This window comes from Sceloporus occidentalis, unplaced genomic scaffold (assembly GCF_023333645.1).
Source record: "Sceloporus occidentalis isolate IW3139 unplaced genomic scaffold, rSceOcc1.0.p SCAF_8, whole genome shotgun sequence".
In the NCBI taxonomy this organism is placed as follows: domain Eukaryota; kingdom Metazoa; phylum Chordata; class Lepidosauria; order Squamata; family Phrynosomatidae; genus Sceloporus; species Sceloporus occidentalis.
Genome location: NW_028316988.1, coordinates 6,088,747 through 6,114,397, shown reverse-complemented (window position 1 = coordinate 6,114,397; position 25,651 = coordinate 6,088,747). Strand labels below are relative to the sequence as shown.

At 44.2% G+C, this 25,651-nt stretch overlaps 1 protein-coding gene across 2 annotated transcripts; it reads right to left on the bottom strand.

Annotated features, from left to right (window-relative positions):
* Positions 1-1,565: 1,565 nt before the first annotated feature.
* GABRD (gamma-aminobutyric acid type A receptor subunit delta) lies at positions 1,566-25,651 on the bottom strand. Of its 2 annotated transcripts, XM_089534353.1 has the most exons (9): positions 25,364-25,651; positions 9,447-9,559; positions 6,928-6,995; positions 5,717-5,937; positions 5,261-5,343; positions 4,902-5,039; positions 4,352-4,507; positions 3,675-3,886; positions 1,566-2,409 (listed from the first exon to the last, which is right to left on the bottom strand). In XM_089534353.1, the coding sequence occupies exons 1-9, from the start codon at positions 25,444-25,446 to the stop codon at positions 2,110-2,112; spliced, it is 1,374 nt and encodes a 457-aa protein (XP_089390479.1). In that variant the 5' UTR covers positions 25,447-25,651; the 3' UTR covers positions 1,566-2,109. The 2 variants fall into 2 exon arrangements, with proteins under 2 accessions (XP_089390479.1, XP_089390480.1); XM_089534354.1 differs by lacking the exon at positions 25,364-25,651 and having other exon boundaries at positions 9,422-9,500.

Genomic DNA, 25,651 nt, shown 5'->3' with positions numbered 1-25,651 from the left:
GTACTTTAATTCTTATAAAAACACGAACTGTCCCCTGGTGAAAAGTGAGAACTTAACCCTCCCTCAGAGCACCTATAGCAGTGATGGCGAACCTATGGCACGTGTGCCAGAGGTGACACTCAGAGCCCTCTATGTGGGCACATGTGCTGTCGCCCCAGCACAGAGTTTGCCAGAGTTTGTTACTAGAAAACCAGAGGGACACGGAACTTTGCAAGTGGGTTTTGGGTTGCAGTTTGGGCACTCAGCCTCTAAAAGGTTCACCATCACTGACCTATAGGAAGCACTGATCCTCTTTACTTTCTCATCCATCCAGCCTTTAGAGTGAGCACAAATAGTTATAGATGTTTGTGGGTTTTTCGGGGTCTGTGGCCATGTGCTAGAAGAGCTTATTCCTGACGTTTCACCAACTTCTGTGGCTGGCATCTTCAGAGACAAAACATCAGGAATAAACTCTTCTAGAACATGGCCACAGAACCCGGTAAACCCACAAAAATCTATGGATGCCAGCCATGAAAGCCTTCGACTTGGAACCTCGGAGTGTAGTGGAGTATCCTTCCCTGGAGGTCTTTAAGCAGAGCCTGGATGGTCATCTGTCAATGGGGATGCTTTGATTGAGAGTTCCTGCATGGCAGAATGGGGCTGGACTGGATGGCCCTTGGGGTCCCTTCCAAATCTATGATTCTATGACTTTACATATAGTTATGCTGGCCAGGATTTTTAAAGTTCTTTGGTATCATTTGTCTTTGCTTTGTCCTTTTCAACCTTTGTTACATGGCCTTAAGTTTTACCCTCGACTTATCCATGGGTCATATCAAAACCCATCATTTTGCCCTCCAAACCTGCCCTTGACTTATCCGTGAGGTCGACTTATAGTTGAGTATTTAGTTCTTTTCTGTAGTTTTACAGACCTCGATTGTTGCTATGAATTATTTCTCATCTCTATGGGCTCTTTCCTCCTCGATAAACTAAACCAAGAAGCAGCAGAATAAAACTTCAGCCAAATTTGGAGTCGTATACTTTATTTCATGCGGCAGCTAGAAGAGTAAACACCCCCTTCGACCCCATGATTCCCCCGCCACTATTCGATTTGTCCAGGGAAAATCATACATGTTTCAAAACCCAAACCAAACATCGCCCTTGCTTCCCAAAGGTAAACGGCTAAACATTGTGAGAGGTGGGACTCTGTGGGACTTGGCGCACATGCACAGCACATCCACCCACCTGCCGCCTTTGAAAGGATTGCATACGGATACAAATCAACACTTCGGTGGAGGGAAAGATGTCATATAAACAGTGCAGTAAAGAAAAGGAACGGGGGGGGGGGGGGGAACCCTACAGTGCTGCAGAGTGAAGAATGAGTTAATGCTCAAAACTGTGATTGCCAGCCAGCTAGCTATTGACTGTTCTTTAAGGTTCAAAAAGCTGGTAAAATCCAGACGGTTGCATAGCCTCAGTCATAATCCACTTTGCCCCTATTGTTCCATTCAAGCCACTTTTCAATTCCGCGACAAGGCCACCGACAATTATTTTCCTGGAGACGCACCAGATTATTCCCTATCTATTTTAGCCCCAATCCAAGAGAGCCTTTTTGAAAGAAGGAAGGAGCAAACCACTTTCCTCCGGTGTTTAGGAAATCGTCGATCCTCAGCAGGTGCTTTGTGACAAAGTCGGGAAGACGGCGGCCTTTGCTTTGCTCCACAGATGCTAAAGAAGTTACTGTATATCCTCATGTATAAGCCTAGAAATTTAGGTCAAAAAATGGACCCAAAAAACCTGAGTCGACTTATCCATGGCTCAATGCAAGTACTGTATCTTGACTCTTATTTAAAAGAAGGAATCATCCGCTGGTGAAAAGCAAGATTATAATCTGTCCTGGAAGCACTGAGCCTCTCTACTTTCTCATCCATCCAGCCTTAAGAGTGAACACAAAGAGTTATGTCTGCTGGAATATTGTAAGTTCTTTGACATTGATTTGCTTTGCTTTATCCTTTAGATCCTTTGCTATGTGCCCCTAAGTTTTAACTTCGACTTATCCATGGGTGATAGCAAAATATTCTGCTTTGGCCCGATGTGTCGCCCATTTGCACACTTTGCTTCTAGTCTGCCTACTCACATTGTATAAGCCACCCAGTAAATGACGTTGACGGCCGCAAAAGCCGCTGGAAAAACTGCCCTGGCGTAGATGTCAATGGTGTCGGCGTCAATGGGCTTGAAGAGGGATTTCAGGCCCGTCTTCTTCTCAGGCTTAGCCTCTTGTTGCTTTTTCGTCTCTCCGGTTTCGACTTCCACGGAGCCCGAGGACCCAGGCACGTTTTTGGGGACCCTGCGATGTCGGTTGGAAACGGCAAGCTCCTGGTTGACCCCGGCTATTGAAAGGGAAAACATAACTATGGCGTTCTTCACATTAACCTGAAAGGAGAAAGAGGCAGAGAGAGAGAAATAATAATTGAGAAGATGGTTGGGTGTTGTAATCTAGCCTTCTCTAACCTGAGTCCTTCCTAATATTTAGGGCAGAGATCAAAAATTCCCACTGCCAACCATTAGCTATACTGGTTAGGACTTATAGGGAAATATCAAAATATCTGGAAAGATCCAGGTTAGTGGAGGCTGATACAAAATATAACACAGAACTGGAACTCTCCAGGCACTCTTAGGCTGCATCCGCACTGCAGAAATAATCCAGGTTGACACCACTTTAACTGCCCTGGCTCAATGCTTTGAGATTCTGGGAACTGTAGTTTATTCTGGTGCCAAGCTCTCTGACACAGAAGGCTAAATGTCTCACAAAGCTACAATTCCTCCTTATCCACGGATTCTTTATCCACGAATTCAAACATTCACGGCTTGAAAATATACAGTGTGTGTGTGTGTGTGTGTGTGTGTATCTATATATAAAGTTTTGCTATTAGAATATATACGCAGTTCTCCCTTCATTTCTCAGTCTTTGGATCTGTGTCCATCGCTTATGCGGAATGAACGGAGGGAGAATGAATGGAGCACATGCCAGCATGCACCCACACAGCCATGCCTACATTCAAGCCAATAGGGCTTGAATATAGGGAAAACGCCATTTCCTTGAGTGTGTCCAGAACGGACCCCCCATGAAAAATGAGGGGCAACTGTATATTCCAATAGTAAAACTTGATTTCGCCATTTTACATAATGGGCACGATTTTACTATGCCATTGTGTTTAATGGGACTTGAGCATCCACAGATTTTGGGCAGGTCCTGGAACCAAACTCCAGCGGATACCAAGGGCCCACTGTATATACTGTACTTACAAAGTGCTAGTTCAGTGTGGCATACTATTTTGTGAGTTGGACTACGACTTGGAGATCAGGGATTGATTCCCAGCTTGACCATAAAACCCATTGGGTGACTTTGGGCAAGTCCTACTCTCTCAGCTTCAGGGGAAGACACGGACAAACCTCCTCTGAACAAATCTTGCCAAGAAAACCCCATTATAGGTTCACCTTAGGGTTGTCATAAGTCAGAAGTGACTTGAAGGCACACAACAACAACAACAAGTAGTTACTTGTAACTAGTGCCTTCTCTCTGTCCTTGGTTTAAAGCATAACAGAGGATGAAATCAAGTCTTCCTCCACATATATTGGCCACCCCAAGCTAACAAACTGATGGCTCAGGGCTGAGCTCGCAAGAGGGTCTTACTGACCTCGGCTGACTGTCTGCTGGTCTTTAGCTTGTCTTTTTGCTTCTTCATGTAGTCGGCATTGAAATGGGCAAACGCATATTCCACCAGCGCAGCAAAGACAAAGACGTAACAAATCCAGAAGTACACATCCAAGGCCTTGATGGCCGAAGCTCTTGGGAGCGAAGAACGCGCGCTCACCATCAGGGTGGTCATGGTGAGGACCGTTGTTATACCTGAACGAAGCAGAGAAAAGCATATCACAGGCAGGGTTTAGTTTTATTAAGCCTAACAAAAACCAGTTGACACTGGGTACTATAACATTGTACAGTCCTCCATCCATTCTCATGGTTTTAAAACCCATGTCCCCCACTTATGAGCCAGGACCGAACCAAAGAGGAAACAATGGGCCATGTGCCCGAGGCATGCACCCAGCACACCTATATTCAAGCCTATGGGGTTGAATATAAGCAAAATTCTGGGAGTGGGAGTATTTATCCCCATTATATAATTTCTCCCCATGCCATCTTGTTTTATAAGAATACAGAAATAGTTTAACTGCATACTTGGGATGGCACCCTGAGCTTCCAAGCCACAGTCCACCTGGAACTATGTTGTTAAATCAAATGTTGAGTTCAATCTGCTATCAGACTCCATTCCTGAACTGGAAAGATTGTTTTAAAACCCTTCACCACTTTTACCTAATGAAACTCGTGCAGGCACAGCTGACTGGCTGATCCAGAAAGAAACCCAGGACATTGCGACCAAGAGGATGGAAGGCACATAGGACTGGATGATATAAACCCCTCGGTTCCTCCTCAAATGGAAGTGGAGACTCAGTCGGGGAAACTGGCCAGCTGGGTGAATGGAAAACAAGACACATCTATTATCACATATTTCTTTTAGGAAGCTCAAGGTCTTTTATAAGGTTCTTCTCTCCCTCCCTATATAGTTATTGGCATGGATACAGACGGACAGGAAGCAGCATGGCAGCGCCAATTCTAGGGTTTGGGAGCGCGCAGCAACCGCACGTTCCGGAACCATAGTACATACGGACACTGCTTTGGTCCACATGGGAGATGCCATGATGACGATGATGACAATGCGCAATGTCCGGACGTTGCTGATAGGAAGTGGCATCATGGCAGTGCCCCTTCCTGTTTGCAATGGCGCAAAAAATAAGCTGCTCTAGGCAGCTTCTTTTTGGCAGCGCGTCTGCAAAGCCTCGAAAGGACGGAAGGGTTTGCTTACCAGATTTGAAGTTCATCACTTCTGTCGTGAACCGGTAACTGGTGATTGTGAACTGAGCAAGCTGCAGCTTATCCAGTCCATGGATCTGATCCTGGTTTTCAGACCAGCGGTAGACAATATCCTCTGAGGCATAGCCATCTGCCAATAGAAATGGAATAAATGTGGAGACATGGGGAAGAGATAAGAAGGTGGACAAACCCAGGGTGAAACTCTGATCTTCGGTCTTCTGCAGCATGGTTCATCCTACATTTGGAAAACATTGTCACTATATCTCAAAGGTGTTCCCTTCCCTGCCTTGCATCTACCAGCCTCCTATTTATGAAAGCCCTTTTAAATGGATCTCATAGGTTTCAACTCACAGCTCTCCAAATCGAGCATGCATTCCTGTTCATCCATAGGATATTTGGTTAGGTCCATGTCACAGGCCACAGTCGAGGTAATCCTATCCAAAACAAAGGTGATAAAAGGCAATGATTACAGCAATGCAAAGAACACCAATGGCTCAGAACACACAAGGCTAATCTGATACTATTTCAATACTATTTATCACAGGGGTCTATGGTACTTTTGACCTAGTCAAAAAAAAGTCAACTGGGCAGCAGTAGAAAAGGAAGGTGACAATGGAGATCGTCACACTATTGGAAGATAATGGAAGCATAGTGCTATGGTGATCATGTTCTGCATACAAAGATTGATTGCGCAGCTGTATCGTTAATATACTGTGATTGGATGCACAAAAGTAACTCTGCTTTCTATTGCTCAGCCTACACATCTGACACGGATATTACCCCTTGTTCCCCAAGGTTTCGTTTTACCTGATGCTGTACAGAATGACCCCGTCGGGCTGCAACCGAATGAGCTTGTTCTCCACCGTGACATCGTGGAACCAGGCTGACTTTGCGTTGACGATGAAGGTGTCCGGCAGCCACAACTTGTCCACAAAGCGACTGTCCAGGCCCAGAGTTTCATTAGTGTGGTTGTATGACAGCCGGTCATCGCGCCAGCTCTGATGCAGGAAAACAGTCATGGTATATTCCTAGGGACAAGAATCACCAGATGGGATTACAAAACAGGGCTAGTTGAAACAAGCTGTAAGCTAAGCATTGGGGACCTCTTTCCACCTGACAAGTGGATTCGATTTCAGTGGCATTTCAGAGATGGAATTCAAAGATATAGCCATGTTAGTCTGTAGAATCAGTATGGAGATTATATATATATATCCAGCTCTCTTCCATGCCAGCATTCTCTGAAGATGCCAGCCACAGATGCTGGCGAAACGTCAGGAATTAACTCTTCTAGAACATGGCCACACAGTCCGAAAAACCCACAAAAAAAGTATGGAGAGCACCTATGTAGCACCTTTGAGACTCACTGAAATAAAAGACGTTGGCAGCAGGAGCTTTCCTAGACTCCAGTCCACTTCTTCTAAATGCATCTAAGGAAGTAGACTGAAGTTTGCAAAAGCTCCTGCTGCCAACTTCTTTCTTTAGTTAGTCTCAAAGGTGCTACAAGATCTCTCTACATACTGATTCTACAGACTAACACAGCTATATCTTTGAATTCTACCACTATGGAAACCACCAAATTTCGCTGAATGGAGTGGAAATCCACCAGCCTTGATTAAATGCATCTGAGGAAGTAGACTGTAGTCTATGAAAGCTCATGCTGCCAACTCCTTGCTTTCAGTAAGTCTCTGATTTCAGAGATGGTTAGAGACAAAGGCAAAAGGCTGGTATGAAAAATACCAATACAATTGGTCCTTTGTATCTGCAGGGATCCCATTCCAGGCCCCACTATGGATGCCAAAGATTGTAGGATCTCAAGTCCCATTCTTCTTAATGGCAGTGTGGAGGCCTGCATGCACCAGCACTGGGAGGGACAGGATACTTAAACAGGGTTATCATATCATGTTGTCAGCCCAAATGCAACCCTACTGAAATGGAAAACAAATCCTTCCTTTCCTCCTCCTTTGCAGAATGACGCACAACGTGACATTGCCATCTATGCGTTTCTCATGCCGACTTACCATATTAACTTCGGAGATATGGTCAATGCTGGCTACTTCAATAGCTAGGGCGACATTCACAGGGGGCCCTTGAATTGAAGATAGACAAGGGGAGATGTTAAAGTGGAAGCAACCGTGACATTTCTGCATTTTACATGTAGGTTTTCATGGACCTAGAGAAGTCTCACAGGACTATGATGTTGAGATAAGAAGTGAATTGCTGTTACCACCACTATAGCTTGGAAATATTCCCTTTTAGTCTACCATTCCCCAAACCCAGCAACCAACAGGGCCACTGGATATAGGGTTCTTAGAGTTGCAGACCGAAAAAGAAACCCTTCAGAGGTCTGCTAGCAGCCCATCGCCATCATCTGAAGAACGTTATGGTGCTCACCAGCTCCAAGTAGACCAAGATAACTGTGAAAGATGTTGGCTCTAATCTCACAACTTCATCTGAGCAACCATGGTTAGGTTATATTTTAAATCAGCAGTAACAGCTTTTATCATCCTCAGCAAGCCAAGTATATGATGAATGCTAAACTAGGACTAACCCCCTTCTCCACTGGTTCTCTTGTCTCCAACTGCACTAATTCTCCATTCCAACTTCCCTACAACCGTACAAATCAGACTTCTCCATACCCTCCATGTATGAAAACAGGGGCATGTTTCTGGAGTGTGGTGAAGTCTACTTCTTTGGAGGTCTTTAAGCAAAGGCTGGATGGCCATCTGTCAGGGATGCTTTGACTGAGAGTTCCTGCATGGTAGAATGGGGTTGGACTGGATGGCCCTTCTTGGGGTCTCTTCCAACTCTATGACTCTATGATTCTATGTGTGACCAAGCAACATCAGCATGTGGCCAAGCCCCAACGTTCAAGCTAAGAGAGGCTGCAGCAGTTTGTTTTTGCCTAAGTCTACTGGGAAGGATGAGATTTCGCCCATCTCCCTGCAATGAGTTAAGTGAGTGCAAAATCCTTTTGCACTTAAAATTCAGTTTGCAGTCATTGAACTAAGCTGAGGACAATGACGGAAAATAAGGAGAGGAACCGGGACATTTTGCAAGCATGGAAAAAGTGGAATGGCTGAGATTTAGTTCGGTCTGTCCATGCCCAATTGTGACAGTTGGAGAGTATGCCACTGATGTGCGCCTTCCAGTCGTTTCCGACTTATGGCAACTCCAAGGCAGATCTATCATGAACAAATGGGTGTGAACAGACGTTCCCAAAAGAGAGGGACTTACATGGTGGCTTACAAAATAAAAACAGATGCCAGTAAAACCATTTATAACTAAAATATACACAGTGTTAAGATTAAAACATTACATATTGTTTGGGCCTAGAAGACCAGAGGTCTAGCTTAGGACATTTGCAATTGTGAACAAGAGCTTAACTCACTTGCAATAAATGGAACTCATCATTCCCGCTCTCTAGATTAGTTTAAATTCACCCAATTCACCTTTCTGAAATAAAAATCTATCTGTACTTCTCAGTGTGTGTGTGAGTTGTCTCAGAAAGTAGAAAAGATGGCCATTGAAAAATAAACTTATATTCTCTGAAGGATAAGATGCCAGCCACAGATGCTGGTGAAACATCAGGAATAAACTCTTCTAGAACATAGCCATACAGCCTGAAAAAACTTATATTGCTTCCTGGGCCCCATACAGACAGGCCAAAATAAAGCTGCTTTGGGTCACTTTGGAGGTATGATGTTTAAATGATGCATGCATCCTAAGAGTCCGCAAACCATACTAAAGCCATGGTCCAGTCCTAAAGACTGGAGCGCAGCTTTGGTGCAGCTTCTGGCCTCTTAGGACACATGCATCATTTAAACAGCATACCTCCAAAGTGGCCCGAAGCAGCTTTATTTTGGCCTGTCTGTATGGGCCCAAAGAGAACTAGAAACTCTTTCTTACTTCCATAGACATCTTTTTCTCTCCATCACCCAAGCTCTTATTTACAACTGCAAGCGTCCTTGCATTGTCCCTTGGTTATATACATATGCCTGCGAGTAGTCTATAGCAAGCATAGAATGTGGTTGTGAAAGTGGGCTCCGAGGCAGTATACAAGAATAAAAATTACACACCGACACTAAAAATAATGCATCATAAATATAAATAATACATCTCTTGACTTCACTGTATATGCTCATGTATAAGTCTAGAGATTTAAGTAAAAAAATCAACCCCCAAAACCTGAGTCGACATCGGCAGGTCAAGATAAGTATTGTACTTTAACCTTTATTTTAAAGCAAGAATATAATCTGTCCTGAAGGCATTGATCCCTCTCTACTCTCTCATCCATTCAGCCTTTAGTGTGAATCCAAATAGTTATTCCTAATGGAATTTTGTACGTTCTTTGGCATTGCTTTCCTTTGCTTCATCCTTTAGATCCTTTGTTACATGCTCCTAAGTTTTACCCTCGACTGATACATATATGAAAATCTATAATTTTGGCCCCAAAACCAGCCCTCAGCGTATACGTAACGCCGAATTCTATAGTCAAATATATACGGTACTCACTGTTTGTGGGACGTATCCATCTTACCTCCTATCCCAGGCCTGAAGTTCCGGGCATAACCTTTCATCAAGTCATCCAAATTGGGTAACCAAGAGATTTCTATGTTTGACCCTATATAATCTCCAATGTCATTCATAGCTCTACATGAAAATAAAAAGAAAGGAAGCATTAGAAAGCATTAATGTGCATCTTTTTACTTTCAGGATTTCAGCAACAATGCATTTTCAAGATCACTTCATTTGCACAATTGCGTGTGATAATCATCTGCGCAGTCACTCGCCATTTTCGCTTTGTTTGCGGGATGCTCTAAATGCGCTTGAATCTCTATAGCGCCGGTGAGATAAACTCCATAATCTGTTCTTTTAGTTGCTTTAATGATATATTTTGCCGCTTTTGGTTTTAGATTGTATGCCGTTGGCGAGTTTTTATCTGTATTTTGGTAAGACTTTGTAAAATGCAGTTTAAAATGTATGGCGCTATATAAATAAACTTTAACAACAACAACAACAGCAAGTGGGGTGTGAGTGAAAGAAGTGGCAATGAAAGATATTGGCTGGATTTGAAGAAGTTAACATACAGAGCAGTCCTAAATATGTGTATTCGGATGTATGTCCTGATGAATTCAATGCAAGTATGGTGTGGAACTGCATTTGGTTCTCATTTCTAAATGAATCAACAGAAGTCTAGAGATGAGAAGTAACAAAGTCTTAAGATGTGTGTATCTATGTAGATGTGAGTGTCGCTGTGTGTGTCGGCAGTAACAAAGATAACAGAGCTGAATTTCAAAAGCACTGTCATGAGTCATAACAGCATTAGCCATGTTAGTATCACACATGATGTATTCCAGTAGTTAGAAAGTGCATTTTTAGACATTTCGGAGATATTCAAAGGATTTTTGTTCATGCAACTTGACGTGTTGTTTTGACACCTAACCTGGCAGTTCCCAGAAGCATGAGACCAGTCGTTCCCAAACTTTGGTCCTCTGGATGTTTTGGACTTCAGCTCCCAGAAGCCCTAGCCAGCTTGGCCAATAGTCTGGGATTCTGGGAGCTGAAGTTCAAAACATCCGGAGGACCAAAGTTTGGGAAGCGCTGCATTAGACAAGAAATGGCACCTTCCCCAATTGCAGCATTCAGAAGGCATGTCAACACTGAAAAGATGATGTGCCTCGTAGTCACTGCAATCCGGTCGCACAACATTCCTGAGGATTCGCAGTGAGGTTGCTGCAAATTTGCAGGGAATGTGGTTAATATGATTTTAGAAAACTCACTTTTTCAACCTCATTGGTGTTTTCTAGTGCTCCAAGGGTGGACCAAGGGGCACAACAACTTAAACCTCCAAGACAGTACTTTTGAAAAAGCCCAAACATGAGACTTGAACAAATCTTTAAATGTGGCACAGCTGCATCTGTTACCAGGCTCAGAAATAAGCCAAGGAATAAGCTTGAAAAGAAATATTTGCTAGTTGAAGATGAGAAACCTTGTTAAATATTGATGAAAGGCTGAAGTCTAATATACTGTAAACATCTCCTGCCTTGGGACTTATGTAACTTTCCTAGAGATGTTTTAATTTTTCTCTCTGTGTGACATTGACCTATAAAAGAACACACAACCCTTTCTTCCGAAGTGCAGCCAAATCCAAGGCAACATCTGTATTTCATATCACACATAACCCAGAATCCAAATTATTCCGCAAGACTCCATGGTGGGAGATTTTCCTTGTCCTTTGTGGCTGATCATATTCCGCCTTCCTTGACATTTGCAAAGCGGTTGGGAGAAAAGATGTAAGCTCTGAGCAGCAAGACACTGTTGGTTGATGTTTGGAGAACTGTCCATGGCAGAGGAGCTTTGGGGAAGGTATAGGATTCCTATTGTGTGTGTTAGTGGGACTTAGCTCTTTGGGGTGTCTACCTCCAAGAAAAGTAAAATCCATCCTTTTAGTGGTTTTCCCCTACACACTTAAAGCTTTTACCAGATACAATAGTACAGAAGATTCTTCAGAAATTCAATGTTTTCTGCCTAAGAAGGGAGCTGGTAGCCTCATCTAAGATACAGCCTGGCTCTCTAGGGAAGTTACTTTTTCTGTTGCTATTTTGAAATGTTATTGACTGGATTTTACGACTCTTTGTCTCCCAAAACCCACATGGCTAACAAGAGGAGTTGCCCCTGCCTATATGGAAATCTTTACAGACCATCTTAACTGACAACGACAAAAACATCTTGAGAAAATGTAGGCCTGAGACTCTAACATGGTCATTTCCCCCTTCTCCTGTATGGTTTTTAACACCTTTGCCTGTGGAGCTTTGAAGACTTGCATGATGTATTTTGTGCATTTCGGTTGGCTATTAAAGGTATCAGTGTTTGGCAGATTTTGGAAGCTAGTGTATTCTATTGTGTGAAGAAGTGCCTTCAAGTCACCTGTCAATTCATGTACAATAATATCCAAAATCTACAAAACAGTGATCCCTTTGTGTGCTTGCTTCGGCAGCACATATACTACAAAACAGGGATACCTCAAAATGCACAAAATACATGTCTCAAGCTTTCAAAGCTCCACAGGCAAAGCGGTTACAAAGCTTGCAACGTGTATTTTGTTTGGCCTAATGAAGGTATCACTGTTTTGTGGATTCTGGATGTTATTGGATTTTGGATTTTGTTATGTGGCCAACACAGCTACCCCTGGATATGGCAATATGTAGTGACCCCATGAATCTCATAGGGCAGTGATGGCGAACCTATGGCACACGTGCCAGAGGTGGCACTCAGAGCCCTCTCTGTGGGCACATGTGCCATTGCTCCAGCACAGAGTTTGCCAGAGTTTGTTACTAGAAACCCAGAGGGACATGGCACTTGGTAATAAATAAGTGGGTTTTGGGTTGAAGTTTGGGCACTCGGTCTCCAAAAGGTTCACCATCACTGTCATAGGATTTTCTTAGACAAGTAATACAAGGAGTGGCATTGCCACTTCTTTCCTCTGAAATATAGCCTACAGCACCTAAGGTTCATTGGTGGCCTCCCATCCAAGTCCTACCCAGGGCTGAACCTGATTAGCTTCCAAACAGGATCTAGATTCCTATTACTCAACAGCAATGGCTCATTGCTTTTCACATAAAACAGGAGTCTTTTCCAGCCCCACATGGGCATTCCAGGGACTGAACATAGGAGTGACTTCTTGCACAAATTAAAACAGATGATCACATGCTCAGAAAGGAGGGATGTAGTAGTGATGGGTGACTTCAACTATCCTGATTTTTGGTGGAAGACAAACTCAGCCAAATCCTCAAGGTCTAGTAAATTCCTCAATTACCTCGAAGACAGTTTCATTGTCCAAAAGGTGGAAGAGGCAACAAGGGGGTGAGCTATTTTAGATCTGATCCTAACCAATAAGGATGACTTGGTTAATGGGGTGCAAGTGGTGGGATCCTTTGGTAGAAGTGACCATGTTCTCCTGGAGTTATAAAGTGGAAAGGAGAAGCCAGGCATAGGCCCAGTACAGACGGCACAAAAGCACCATGCTGGGGCCAAATGTAGGGCTGGGGAGCGTGCAGCAACCGCATGCTCCCCAGCCCTACTACATATGGGAGGCACCATCTTGGCATGGCACCATCCATACTCAGCATGCAACGATGCCATCATGCGCGTGCCGTGCCCAAAACAGCCAACTTCTGCAGCCTTGCTCTTTTCTGCCTAACACTGCACACCTAAATGGAAAGTAGATCCCAAGACAAGTGACTCATCTCCATTCAATCACTACATCAGACTTTGATAAGAGTCACCATGGGAAGAGCTGTCAGCAGCAATGGCAGCGTTGCATGTGGAGGAGTACAGAAGAGAGAAAGGAAGAGACGGTTCCAACACCCATATTCTTCCCTGACATTTGTTTCTCCCAATGTGAAAAGTTCATGTCGTGCAGGTTGTTAACCTTTATTTCATATACTAAAAGGATGGGGGTTTTGAGAGAAAGCCCAAGAGAAGATAAAAACACTTTGTGGAACACAGGGCCCCTTCACCCTATACTAGGATGCCACTTGAACTGCTATGGTCTTATCCTATGCAATCCTGGGATTTGCAATTCAAGGAAGGATACACATGTGAAAGGAATCTAAGGCCTGTTACAGACTGCCAAATAAAGCTGCTTCGGGCCTCTTTGGAGGTATGCTATTTAAATGATGCATGGGTCCTAAGAGTCCAGCGGTCGTGCCAAAGCCACACTCTATTCCTAAGCACTGGAGTGCAGCTTTGGTGCAGCTTCCGGATTTTTCGGATGCATGCATCATTTAAACAGCATACCTCCAAAGAGACCCAAAGCAGCTTTATTTTGGCAGTCTGTAACAGGCCTAGGAGTCCTAGGAGTCGTTCTGACTATGCAAAGCTCTAAATCCCGATTCAGGGCTTATGACCTTCATTCCCACTGGAAACCGAATCTGGTCCTCATTTGATCGATTCCAGTGAGGAAAAAGTGGAGTGCCAGTCAGTGAAGATGACAATGAGCGTGAAGAACCAAGGGTCTGCTTCTGAAGAAGACACTTTCCTAAATTCATTGAGAGCACTGCACCATTCTTCAATAGCACAAGCTTCAGAGATTCAGACGTTCTCTGAAGATGCCAGCCACAGATGCTGGCGAAACGTCAGGGACAAACTCTTCTAGAACATGGCCACATTAGTCCGAAATACCCACTAAAAACTATGAATGCCGGCCGTGAAAGCCTTCGACTCCACATCCCAGTTTTCATCAGACAAGATTTCAGCCAGCCTTCTCAAACCTCAATAAGCAATGTTTGGTCAGGAGCTGCCCACACCAAAACCTGGGAAGAAGTTACTTTTTTGAGAACTATTTCCGAATTCTTACAGCAGCAGTTCCAAAAAGCTAAGCTTCCCATCTCCGCAAAATACAAGACCTTATTGGAGAAGGCAAGAAAAAGAGAGGATGTCAAATAGGTGCTGCTGTCAACTTTGTTCTCTGCTTATCTTGGGAGCAGGAGAGAGACTAAGCCATGGTTTCCTCCTTTCACATTAAATGCTGCTGTAAGACTCTCCGTTTTTACAAACGAATCACCTCTTCTTACATGGCATCTTTCATCCCGAAGCAATGAGCAAGATTGCTGAATCAACTAAAGCGGGTTAACTCCCTTACCAGGTGGATTATAAAATGTAAATCCAATGCATTTTTATATTCTGAAACTTTCCCATCCACCTGTTCCCCAATTTCTTTGAAAGGAAAGGAAATAAGCCGGTATGTGTTATCAGTGTTCCGCAGTAGACACAATCCTCGGCCCGTTTTCTAATCGGGAGCGGATAAAATCCTCAAGGTTTGAGCTGAATCCATACCTAAAACTCCTGGTGGTCGATTGACCTGTTTGCTTCCCTGATCTCTCTTGGTTTACAACCCTACAATCTCCAGTCTCCATGGCCAATATAAGGCCTGAGTGCGTATCCATTGGCACTCCATATGGTTTGGACCATTTCAAAAGGCTCTTGCCTAATGCCTTTAGCCGTGCTGCTGTTGGAAGCTGTAGGCCAAAACATCTGAAGGGCTAAAGAGACTCTGCCATGCAGGAACTCTCAATCAAAGCAATAATGCTAGGAAAGGTAGGAGGTAGAAGAAAGAGAGGAAGACCTCCACCCAGATGGATGGACTCACGGAGATGAAATTGCAAGACCTAAGCAGAGAAGTGGTGGACAGGTGCTCTTGGAAAAGTCTCATCCAAAGGGTCGCCATGAGTCTGGTCAACCCAAGGACAGTTAACAACAACAATAGCTCATCTGAAGTTCGGAGTAAAGCCCTGAATGGATCCTCAAGCCTCCGATATAGAAACCACCAGGATTTAAACAAAAGAACTTTCCTCTTTGGAGGTCTTTAAACAGAGGCTGGATGGTCTTCTGTTGGGGGTGCTTTGACTGAGAGTTCCTGCATGGCAGAATGGGGTTGGACTGGATGGCCCTTGCAGTCTCTTCCAACTCTACGATTCTATGATTCTTACCCTGCAGGTCAGCATCTGAAAAGTGGCTCCATGCTTTTCCCGAGTCTCTTTGAAATGACTTCTGGGGCAGCCTCTGAGGCAGGTTTGAGTTCACCAAATGGATGCTGCTTTGTGTTAACCTTTGGGATAATCCGGAAAGATGTGCGCGCCCCCTTCGCATCTGCCATGGCTGGAGTCTAAATGAGGCTCGCGGCAAATATGTTCTATATTTTCAAATGTAATTGAAAAAGCATTAGGCTTAATTCAAGGCAACCTTATAGCCCTTCTCTCCCTTCCTCTCTTACGGCAGTTTTAAGCATCGCCATGCTCTTTGTACCTTTTTGAAAAAGCTTTATCTTTGGAAAGGTTGAAAGGTCGAGAGAGAGACGTGACAATTCTCCGATAACCGACCAGGTTTATTGATATCCTTTTAAAGTTACAGATGCCGACTACAAACAACTGTAAGAGATTATGTTTCTATTTTTAATTAAAGAATGGAACGGTGCAGTTTGCTGGAGGCAGAGAAAGGTCTGAATGCTCAGCATCGTCGCATCGCCCAGATAAAGGATGTGTGTACGTTTGTCACACAAAAACAGAAAAGATGCCTCCGTTCCGCTTTTTATTTTAGCCCATTGTCCCACATGGCCAGCTGCCTTTCTAAAGATGTGCTTACAACATGCATCTTGTATTGTCACAGCAACGGCGCACACAATCCTCGCCTGCGGTTTGCTTTCCTTTCAGTCGGCTTTACCTGCACTGAGTTGAAAGCAAAGAAAGTTGGGCCTTTTGGGTTGAAGACATAATGAAGGTGGGAATGATGCTCGACTCATCTTAACTTTGGCAAGGAGAAAATGTTCAAAGGCAAGATGTTTTTGTCACCTAAATACGTTTTAGCTGCCGGCCAGAAGTTCAAAACAGACAGAGCCAGCCTAACTTCCTTTGGCAATAAGTTCCATAATCCAGGTGCTACTACAGAGAAAGCTCTGCTATGGGCGCGTAACCAACCTAACCTTGTGAGAGCATTCAAAAGCCAGACAAGTTATCATGGCGCAAAGGAGATGATCACACCACAGCCAATTCGGCAATAATTGCAGCAATGTGAATAAAAAGCAACGCTGGCACTACAGCGCTCAATAGTTTTGCACACTTGTGCAATAAGCAATCGCGTTTCACACATATCCGTCTGGTTGAGCCGACACAAACGGTCCTTTCAAATGCCAACTTATCTAAAAATACAGATCCCAAACCACCTCAGAGCTAGGTTTGACCAACTTGATACCATGGTAAGACATGGGAGATTCCAGGGTATCCCTTATAATGACCGAACTTGCATTTGTGGGGACCACAAAACTGAGGATCTAGCACACATTTTGTTTCAATGTAATCTGTACCAACAGGAAAGGGATCAATACCTCGATCCCTACATTAAACGAACCATATTCTGGGATACTCACATCAGAGCATCATACTTTATGAGTGGAGAAGATTAAAAATATCTATTGCCATGGCTTGGTCCCTTCATAAAGGATCACTGTCGAGATCTAGATATGTGGGGATGATGGGTGTTAACTGTAAGGGTGATGAAGAGATTTGACATACGACGATGGATGTTTAATGTTATTTCTACCTCCCATTTTAATTCTATTTTACTTCCCATGGTAATTTTTATTTAGATTTGTATAGTCTGTATATAAGAGGTGCATGTTTAGGTTATTCATACGTATCTATATTGTACGATACAGGGACTATATTAACATTTTATATGTGTGTTTCTGTCATTGCTTGTATTACTATGTTTTGAGTATTTTGAAACAGCCCTTGGGCTATTCAATAAACATACTGACACTACTCTTGTTATGAGGAGAGTGGTTTGCTTTCCGCTGCTTTTCCATAACACTCAAAATCCGAGGCAGAGGCCCCAATGCCTAGTAGCAGGGGTACCCTCAACACATATTTTGTAGGTGGAGGCCTCAGGTATAAGCCCTGGCAACCTCTTTCAAATGAATGAGAGAGCAAGTGATGGGAGACACTAGGCAGACACTGTGGAAACATAAAATCAAGATAGACCGACAAATAATCGCATAGAATCATAGAGCTGGAAGAGACTGCAAGGGCCATCCAGTCCAACCCCTTTATTCTGCCATGCAGGAACTCTCAATCAAAACATCCCCATTGACAGATGGCCATCCAGCCTCTGTTTAAAGACCTCCAAGGAAGGACACTCCACCACTTTCTGAAGAACTGGGTTCCACTGTCAAATACTTCTCATCATCATGAAGTTCCTTCTAATGTTGCGGTGGAATCTCTATAGCTTGCATCCATTGCTCCGGGTCTTATTCTCTGGAGCAGCAGAAAACAAGATTGCTCCCTCCTCAATATGACATCCCTTCAAATATGTAAACAGGGCTCTTATATCACCTCTTAACCTCTTCTCCAGGCTAAACATCCCCAGTTCCCTCATAGGGCATGGTCTCCAGACCCTTCACCATTTTAGTCGTCCTCCTTTGGACACATGGCTCCAGTTTCTCAACATCCTTTTTAAATTGTGAGCCCAGAACTGGACACAATATTCCAAGTGTGGCTTGACCAAAGCAGAATATAGTGGCACTATTACTTCCCTTGATCTAGACACTATACTTCTATTGATGCAGCCTAGAATTGCATTGGCCTTTTTAGCTGCTGCATCACACTGTTGTCTCATGTTCAACTTGTGGTCTACTTGGACTCCTAGATCCCTTTCACACGTAGTCTTCTTAACCCAAGTGTCCCCCATCCTATATCTATGCATTTCATTTTTCACCCTAAGTGCAGTACCTTACATTTCTCTGTGTTGAATTTCATTTTGTTAGCTTTGGCCCAGCTTTCTAAACTATTAAGGTCATTTTAAATTTCCATCCTGTCCTCTGAGGTATTAGCTATTCCTCCTAATTTGGTGTCTGACCTCTTTATAGCAGGATCCTGTGCTCCTAATGCTTGCAGATTAAGTAAGGAGCCAGATAGCTTTTAACTGATGTTAAAATCCCAAGAGCAGACTGAGTAGCGTGCGTCCCTATCTTCTGACACCTGTCCTCTGTTATCGCTGTCCCTGTTTTTGTATTTGGGGAATCCTTCATTTAAACAGTGTTACTCTGATTCACGAAGGGCCTAAATACCCTAAAGGTGCCAGATCCGATCCGATCTTAGAAGCCAAGCAGGGTCAGCCCTAGTTAGTACTGAGACAGGAGACCGCCGATGGATACTATGTGCTGTAGGCGACATTAAAAGCCACTTAAATCATATATATTAAAAATCAAGTAATAAGAACAGTACAGCACGCTATTAAAAGGCTGTTCCTTACAGTTGCATGAACAGTGCCTTCCCTAAAGGCACATGAAAATGGAGGGAGCCAGTGTCGCTTCTCCAGGGAGAGCAGCCACTGACAATATTAGCAATCAATTGTCTTTTAAACACTGTAAGAGTGAGAATCATATGTATCCAGATGTTGTTCGACTGCAAATCCCATCGGCCCTATTCAGCATGAGCAATGGTGAGGTATGCTGGGAGCTGCAGGCTCCCTCCTGCAATAAAAGTTAATGGGAATGGGTTGCTTTTAAAGATAGATTTCCAAGACGGTTCATCTGTAAGAAAAATAAATGGCTCATCTGCTGTTTAATCCAAATGTCTCTCCTCCCACTGCACTCTTTTAAGCAACTGCAAGCAAGGACTTTAAAAACTGTCTGGGTTTGCTTTAAACCTTTAAGGAGAGAAGCCTAACCAACATTGGACTCCCCTACAATGAGCTCCCCAGTACATGCATCCCTAACTAAAAATGTCTTCATTGTCATGTAATTGCAGGTTCATAGCTGAGTAACTAGGCTATCAAGCCCTTAATGGAATAAAGTTATATAACAAATTCTGCATCGTGCTGGAAGTTGCGCTGCTTCAGAGAAACACACTCCAGTATCACAGTTGAGCACAAGCGAATATTGTACTTGTGCCGAATGTTGTGCACCTGGAGTCACAATGTGGAGATAGATCAATAAAAATTTAAATGTCTACTCTAGTTTTAGCATGAATCGGGGGAAGCTAGACATGCTAAAAGCAACCAATGGACCGTATAAACACTGCGGCGCTTGTGGTGAGTGAGCTAAAGTGGATGGAAATGGGACATTTTGACTCAGACAAAACAGTGTTTTACGCGGGAAATGGGAAACGTAAGAAGAAATGGGGTGGCACTGATAATGAGAAGAGACGTAGCTAAAATAGTCAGAGGATATAATGCAAAACCTAACCAAATAATAATCATAGGCCTGTTACAGACTGCCAAAATAAAGCTGCTTCGGGTCTCTTTGGAGGTATGCTATTTTAATGATGCATGGGTCCTTTGAGTCCGGAGGTCCTGCCAAAGCCACACTCCGTTCCTAAGCACTGGAGTGCAGCTTTGATGCAGCTTCCGGATTCTTAGCATGCATGCATCATTTAAACAGCATACCTCCAAAGAGACCCGAAGCAGCTTTATTTTGGCAGTCTGGAACAGGCCATAGAATCCTAGAGTTGGAAGAGACCGCAAGGGCCATCCAGTCCAACCCCATTCTGCCATGCAGGAAATCTCAATCAAAGCATCCCCAGTGACAGATGGCCATAGCAGAAACTATGCAGCTATGGTGGCCATTTAACAAATACAAACAAAAAAAATCCATCGGTGATACTTTTATTGGCCAACCAAAATGCATCTCCAATTATTTTTCCCCCCTGTTTGGTTTGTAAACATCTTGCCTGATGAAGAAGCCCACGGAGCTTCGAAAGCTTGCAAATCATAGCAATAAGATTCCAGGGAAAACCCACCAATACATTATATTGAATGGACTGTGAGCATCCACCAATTTTGGTATCCATGGGAGGTCCTGGAACCAAAGGATAACTGTATAACCAGAATCCATGTTTATGCTCCAACTACAGAGGCAGAAGAGGAAGAAACTGAACGTTTCTATGATAATATCCAGGGAGAAATTGATCAGGACCATGATTCCAATCATAGACGATTGGAAACGAAAAGTCGGAAACTACAGAACCAAACGTTTTAGGAGAATTTGGCCTAGGTTCGAGAAACAAAGTATGAAAACAACTGCATATATTTTGTAGGGCCAACAGTTTGTTCATTGCAAACACTTTCTTCAAGCAACCAGAAGCCAGGGGTTGAAAGTATGGCACATGGCTGTAACTTAGATCCGTCAAGACGGTGAGACAGAAAGTAAGACATTGAAAGGAGAGGGGATGCTTCTGCAGAGTTTCAAAGCCATGAAGGGCCTTAAATAACAAAAAATCAGGCTTTTAAATTGGATCCAGATTAATGGGTCTAGTACTCAAATGCCAACAACTATCAGGTCAGAATGCACAGAGAGGCCATTGAAATCCACAAACACAACTTCAACAGGAAAGAAGAAACCCTTAAAGTGAACAAAGTGTGGCTCCCAATCCTGAAAAAGAGCAAAATCAGGACGCAGCAAATGCAAATGCGAAACCACCCAGGATCAGGGTTTTCCCAGCAGACAATGGATCACTAACTAAATAGTCACTAATCCTCTTTGCATATCCTCCCACCTTGAGGCCTGACATTCAATACACAAATTAAAAGTAAATCACTCCTCCCAACTCAGGGTCACACAGTATGTGTATATATACCCACTCTCTTCCATGCCAGCGTTCTCTGAAGACGCCAGCCACAGATGCAGGTGAAACGTCCAGAATAAACTCTTTGGGAACATGGCCACGCAACCCCAAAAACCCACAAGAAAGTTTGTTTCTAAACACCTCCCAGTTGCTATTTTAAAAACCGTTCTCTCCCATTTCTTGGCAAAACAAATCCAATGTGTCTTCTGGCACGGTTATAAAAAGCACAGCAATCCACAAACAAAACATGTAAGTCAAGAAGGAACAAGAACCTAGTATGAACAGGCGCTTATCACACTAGTCAGTTGTTTCCGACTGTTCTGCTTGAAAGCGGCTCCTTCCATACTTTAAAGGTAATGGAGTGACAATACAGGTTGAGTGTCCCTTTTCCAAAATGCTTGGGACCAGGACTGCTTTGGATTTATTTTATTGTTATCGATCCATCGATAATAAGAGACACCTGCCAGCCTGATAAGTTTTATTTGACAACGTTCCTGGCCCTCGAATAAAGGATATCCCTTTTCATAAGGGATCCCTGGCCATCGCATCGCCGTATCCGAAGGGATCATCTACGTTTCTTCTCCAATGGACCTTCATTGCTACTTTAGCTGAGCTATTTCAACAGAAGCAATCCCTGTATTGTTTTACATTATGTTTTAAAGCATCTTAATCTTTTAAACTGGATTTTAGTATTGAACTTGTTTTAATTATTGGAGCAATTTAATTCTATTTTAATATACTACTTCTGTATGTAGTTTGCACAGTTATCTTGCAACCCAACCTTGTTTCTCTAAAAACCCGGTACAGATTATTATAAATTGAGGTTCAAATTGCTTAAAGATAAATACATGCATTTTTTAGAGCAAGAAAAAGTGTGGGTGGGAAAGAGAGGGGGGAAAAGAATGGTTACGACGAGATTTAAATTGCAACAGCTGCATTGCATACTTAGGAATCTGTAAAACTATGGCCTGTTACAGACTGCCAAAATAAAGCTGCTTTGGGTCTCTTTGGAGGTATGCTCTTTAAATGACGCATGGGTCCTAAGAGTCCGGAGGTCGTGCCAAAGCCACACTCCATTCCTAAGCACTGGAGTGCAGCTTTGGTGCAGCTTCCGGATTCTTCGGATGCATGCATCATTTAAACAGCATACCTCCAAAGAGACCCCAAGCAACTTTATTTTGGCGGTCTGTAACAGGCCTATATGTCCTAAAACACACTGCAGAAATAATCTGGTATGAGACCTCTTTTGCTTCCCTGGTTCAATGCTAGGGAATTCTGCAAACTGTAGTTTTCGGAGACATTTAGCCTTCTGTATCAGAGAGCTCTGGTGCCACATAATAGACCTTCTGCGTTAAAGCTGCATCTTTGGGACACTATATTGATACTAGAGTTCCCAGGATTCCCTAGGGCAGTTAAAGTGGCCTCAAACTGGATTATTTCTGCCCTGTGTTTTGGACCTATCAGGAGCAATGTATCAATGGGCCTGTACAGACTGCCAAAATAAAGCTGCTTCAGGTCTCTTTGGAGGTATGCTGTTTAAATGATGCATGCATCTTAAGTGGCCAGAAGCTGTGCCAAAGGTGTGGTCCAGTCCTTAGGACTGGAGTGTAACTTCAGCATGGCTTTTGGCCTCTTAGGACACATGCATCATTTAAACAACATACTTCCAAAGTGACCCGAAACAGCTTTATTTTGGCCAGTCTGTACAGGCCCAATATAGTGTCCCAAAGATGCAGCTTTAATGCTGGAGGTCTATTATGAGCTTGCCATTCGCAAAGAATGACTGAAATGCCTTGTTTTGCATGAAAAGCCCTATAGTCCTGTAATGGTTTATATGAAGCCCCCAAATAAATTTGATATCACGCTTCCAAATTCCCTTTATAGGACATTCTCCACTTGGTCCAGCCCTCTAGGGATGCCCCAGCCAGTATGGGAATGGGGAAACTTTTAGTAGGAAACCTTTTAATGTTTCTTTTTATGGGGAAAACCTCCATCCTTTCATTTATTCTTTGCCTGGCGTACCTTTAATTTGCCACTCTTTGGAAGATGCAGCTGAGCAGCATCCAGGTTTGAAGGTGGGACATCCACTTGGACTATTGTGTCCAGTTTTGGGTACCGGAGAAGCCAGAGAGCATTCAGAGGAGGGCGACCAAAATGGTTTAAAGCCTGGAAGCCATCAAGTCCAGACCTTATGGCTTCCAGAGGAGAGACTTAGGGAGCTGGGGAGATATAGCCTGAAGATTAAGAAGTGACATGATAGCCCTGTTTAAATATTTGAAAGGATGTCATATTGAGGATGGAGCAAGCTTGTTTTCTGCTGCTCCAGAGAACAGGACCCGAAACAATGGATGCAAGCTCCAGGAAAAGAGATTCCACCTCAACGTTAGGAAGAACTTCTGAATAGTAACAGGTGTTTGAAGGTAGAACACACTCCCTTGGAGTGCGGTGGAGTCCCCTTCTTTGGAGGCTTTCAAACAGAGGCCGGGTGACCATCTGTGGGGTTGCTTCGATGGTGTCTTTCTGCATGGGAGGAACCACAAAGAACCAGCTGGAACATGTGCAGAGGAAGAGAACCAAGATGGGCAAAGATCTGGAAACCCAGCCGTAGAATCATAGAGTTGGAAGAGACCGCAATGGCCATCCAGCCCAGCCCCATTCTGCCATGCAGGAACTCTCCATCAAAGCATCCCTGGCAGATGGTCTTCCAAAGTCTGCTTAAAGACCTCCAAAGAAGGAGACTTCACCACTGTCCAAGGAATGCATTTCAAAGTCGAACAGCTCTTATTCCCAGGATGGTCCTCCTAAAGTTGAGCTGGAATCTCTTTTCCTGCAGCTTGCATCCATTATTCCGGGTCCTATTCTCTGGAGCAGCAGAAAACAAGCTTGCTCCCTCCTCAATATGACATCCCTTTAAGTATTTAAACAGGGCTCTCATATCTCCTCTTAACCTTCTCCTCTCCAGGCTGAACATCCCCAGCTCCCTACATCTTCCACCATGCAGCTGGGTCTGTTTTGCTTGGCGAAGAGAAGACTGGCATGAGGACCGTCTATAATTATCTCAAGGGATGTCATGCAGAAGACGGCGTGAGCTTGCTGTCGGTTGCTCCAGAAACTAAAAACAAGCACCAATCGATTCTTATTACAAGCAAAAAAAAAAAAAGGTTCCAGCTAATCACTAGGAAGAACCTCCATCTTTGGAGCTCCTTAAACAGAGGCTGGGTGGCCATCTGTCGGGGGTGCTTTGATGGGGAGTTCCTGCATGGCAGGATGGGGCGGGACTGGATGACCCCTTGAAGTCTCTTTGTTGACCTGGTGTCCTTTGTGTTATCGCTCTTCAGTGTTTTGTGGATGCTGTCAGACTGCAACTCCCATCAGCCTTCTTCGCCTGTCGAGGGATGATGGAGCTGCACTCCAAGAACATCTGCAGGGCAGCCCCTTTGTAAGCTTATTTATTTCAAGGATTTATAGCCTGCTTGTACTAGTTCGAGTGCCGGACTATAACCCTGGTGTACTGGGTTCAAATCCTTGGTCAGTCATGGAACCCAGTGGATGACCCTGGGCAAGTCACACTCTCTCAGCCTCAGAGGATGGCAATGGCAAACCCTCCTCTGAAGAAGCTTGCCAAGAAAACCCCATGATGGGTTTTTTCTTTTGTCTTTGAGGCTGAGAGTGTGTGACTTGCTCATGGCCTTAGGGTCACTATAGGTTGGGAATGACTTGAAGGCACACAACAACCACCACAACCACCTCAACCACAACAGGAGGCTGAAGGAGGGCTTCCCAGGCTGCGTCCGCACTGCTGCAGTTTGATAGTGCTTTGGTTCCATGCTATGGAATTCTGGGAAGTGTGATTTTGTGAGGCATGTAGCCCTCTCTGTCAAGAGACCTTTTGCGCCATGGTAAAAGCACAGCTGCCCAAACTGGACAGTGTTGAATTGTGACAGTTGAAGTGGTGTCAAAGTGGGTTATCTCTGCAGTGCTGATGTGGCTAACAGAAGAACAGCTTCGGTACTGAACTATCAGAGGGGACTTTTGGACAGCCAAAGTGGTCCAGGGATGGACAACTGGGCATCTTCCTAAAAAGAAGAGGGTTTTGGAAAAGAAAGAGAGTGAGAAAAAGTAACCCAAGGAAAAGTCAAGAGGGACCAAGGCAAGATGCTATGCTGAAGATGCCACAGAAGAAGCTCTCTGAGCATCTTGCTCTTGGGTCGCACTTCAAGCGCTCTCAAAGTGAGTTACCTAGCAGTGCGGACACAGCTCCTGGAGAACTCTGCAGCCCCAATCCCGTCCCCTCCAAAAAAGCAAAGGCCTGGCCCCAAGGGCTGCTGGCCCTTACCTGACCCAGGTGTGCTGCGGATGCTCCGAGAGAAGGAGGAGGAGGAGGACCAAGGACGGCCAGAGCCAAGGCAAGGGCGCCATCTGGCGGCAGGGCAGGGCGGGGCGGGGCGGGCAAAGCAGGGAGGAAGGACGCAGGGCTCAGCCCCGGAGTCCCCCGCGGAAGAGGATGCCCATCCTGGGGCCCCAGGCAGGACACAGGCACAGATGCCCTCTGCTCCGCCTGGCAAGGCACGGGGCGCGCAGGGAGACGGGCACGAGCTTCCCCCTCCCTCCTCTTCTTCTTCCT

Bases quoted from the DNA above. Each gene is read 5' to 3' on its own strand.
- GABRD (XM_089534353.1), bottom strand. From the start codon at position 25,446: ATGGCGCCCTTGCCTTGGCTCTGGCCGTCCTTGGTCCTCCTCCTCCTC. The intron at 5,040-5,260 runs GTGAGTTGAAAC...TTCTATTGGCAG, and splicing joins CATGCTCGATTTGGAGAGCT to ATGGCTATGCCTCAGAGGAT. The intron at 2,410-3,674 runs GTCAGTAAGACC...TTCTCCTTTCAG, and splicing joins CCAGCAGACAGTCAGCCGAG to GTTAATGTGAAGAACGCCAT.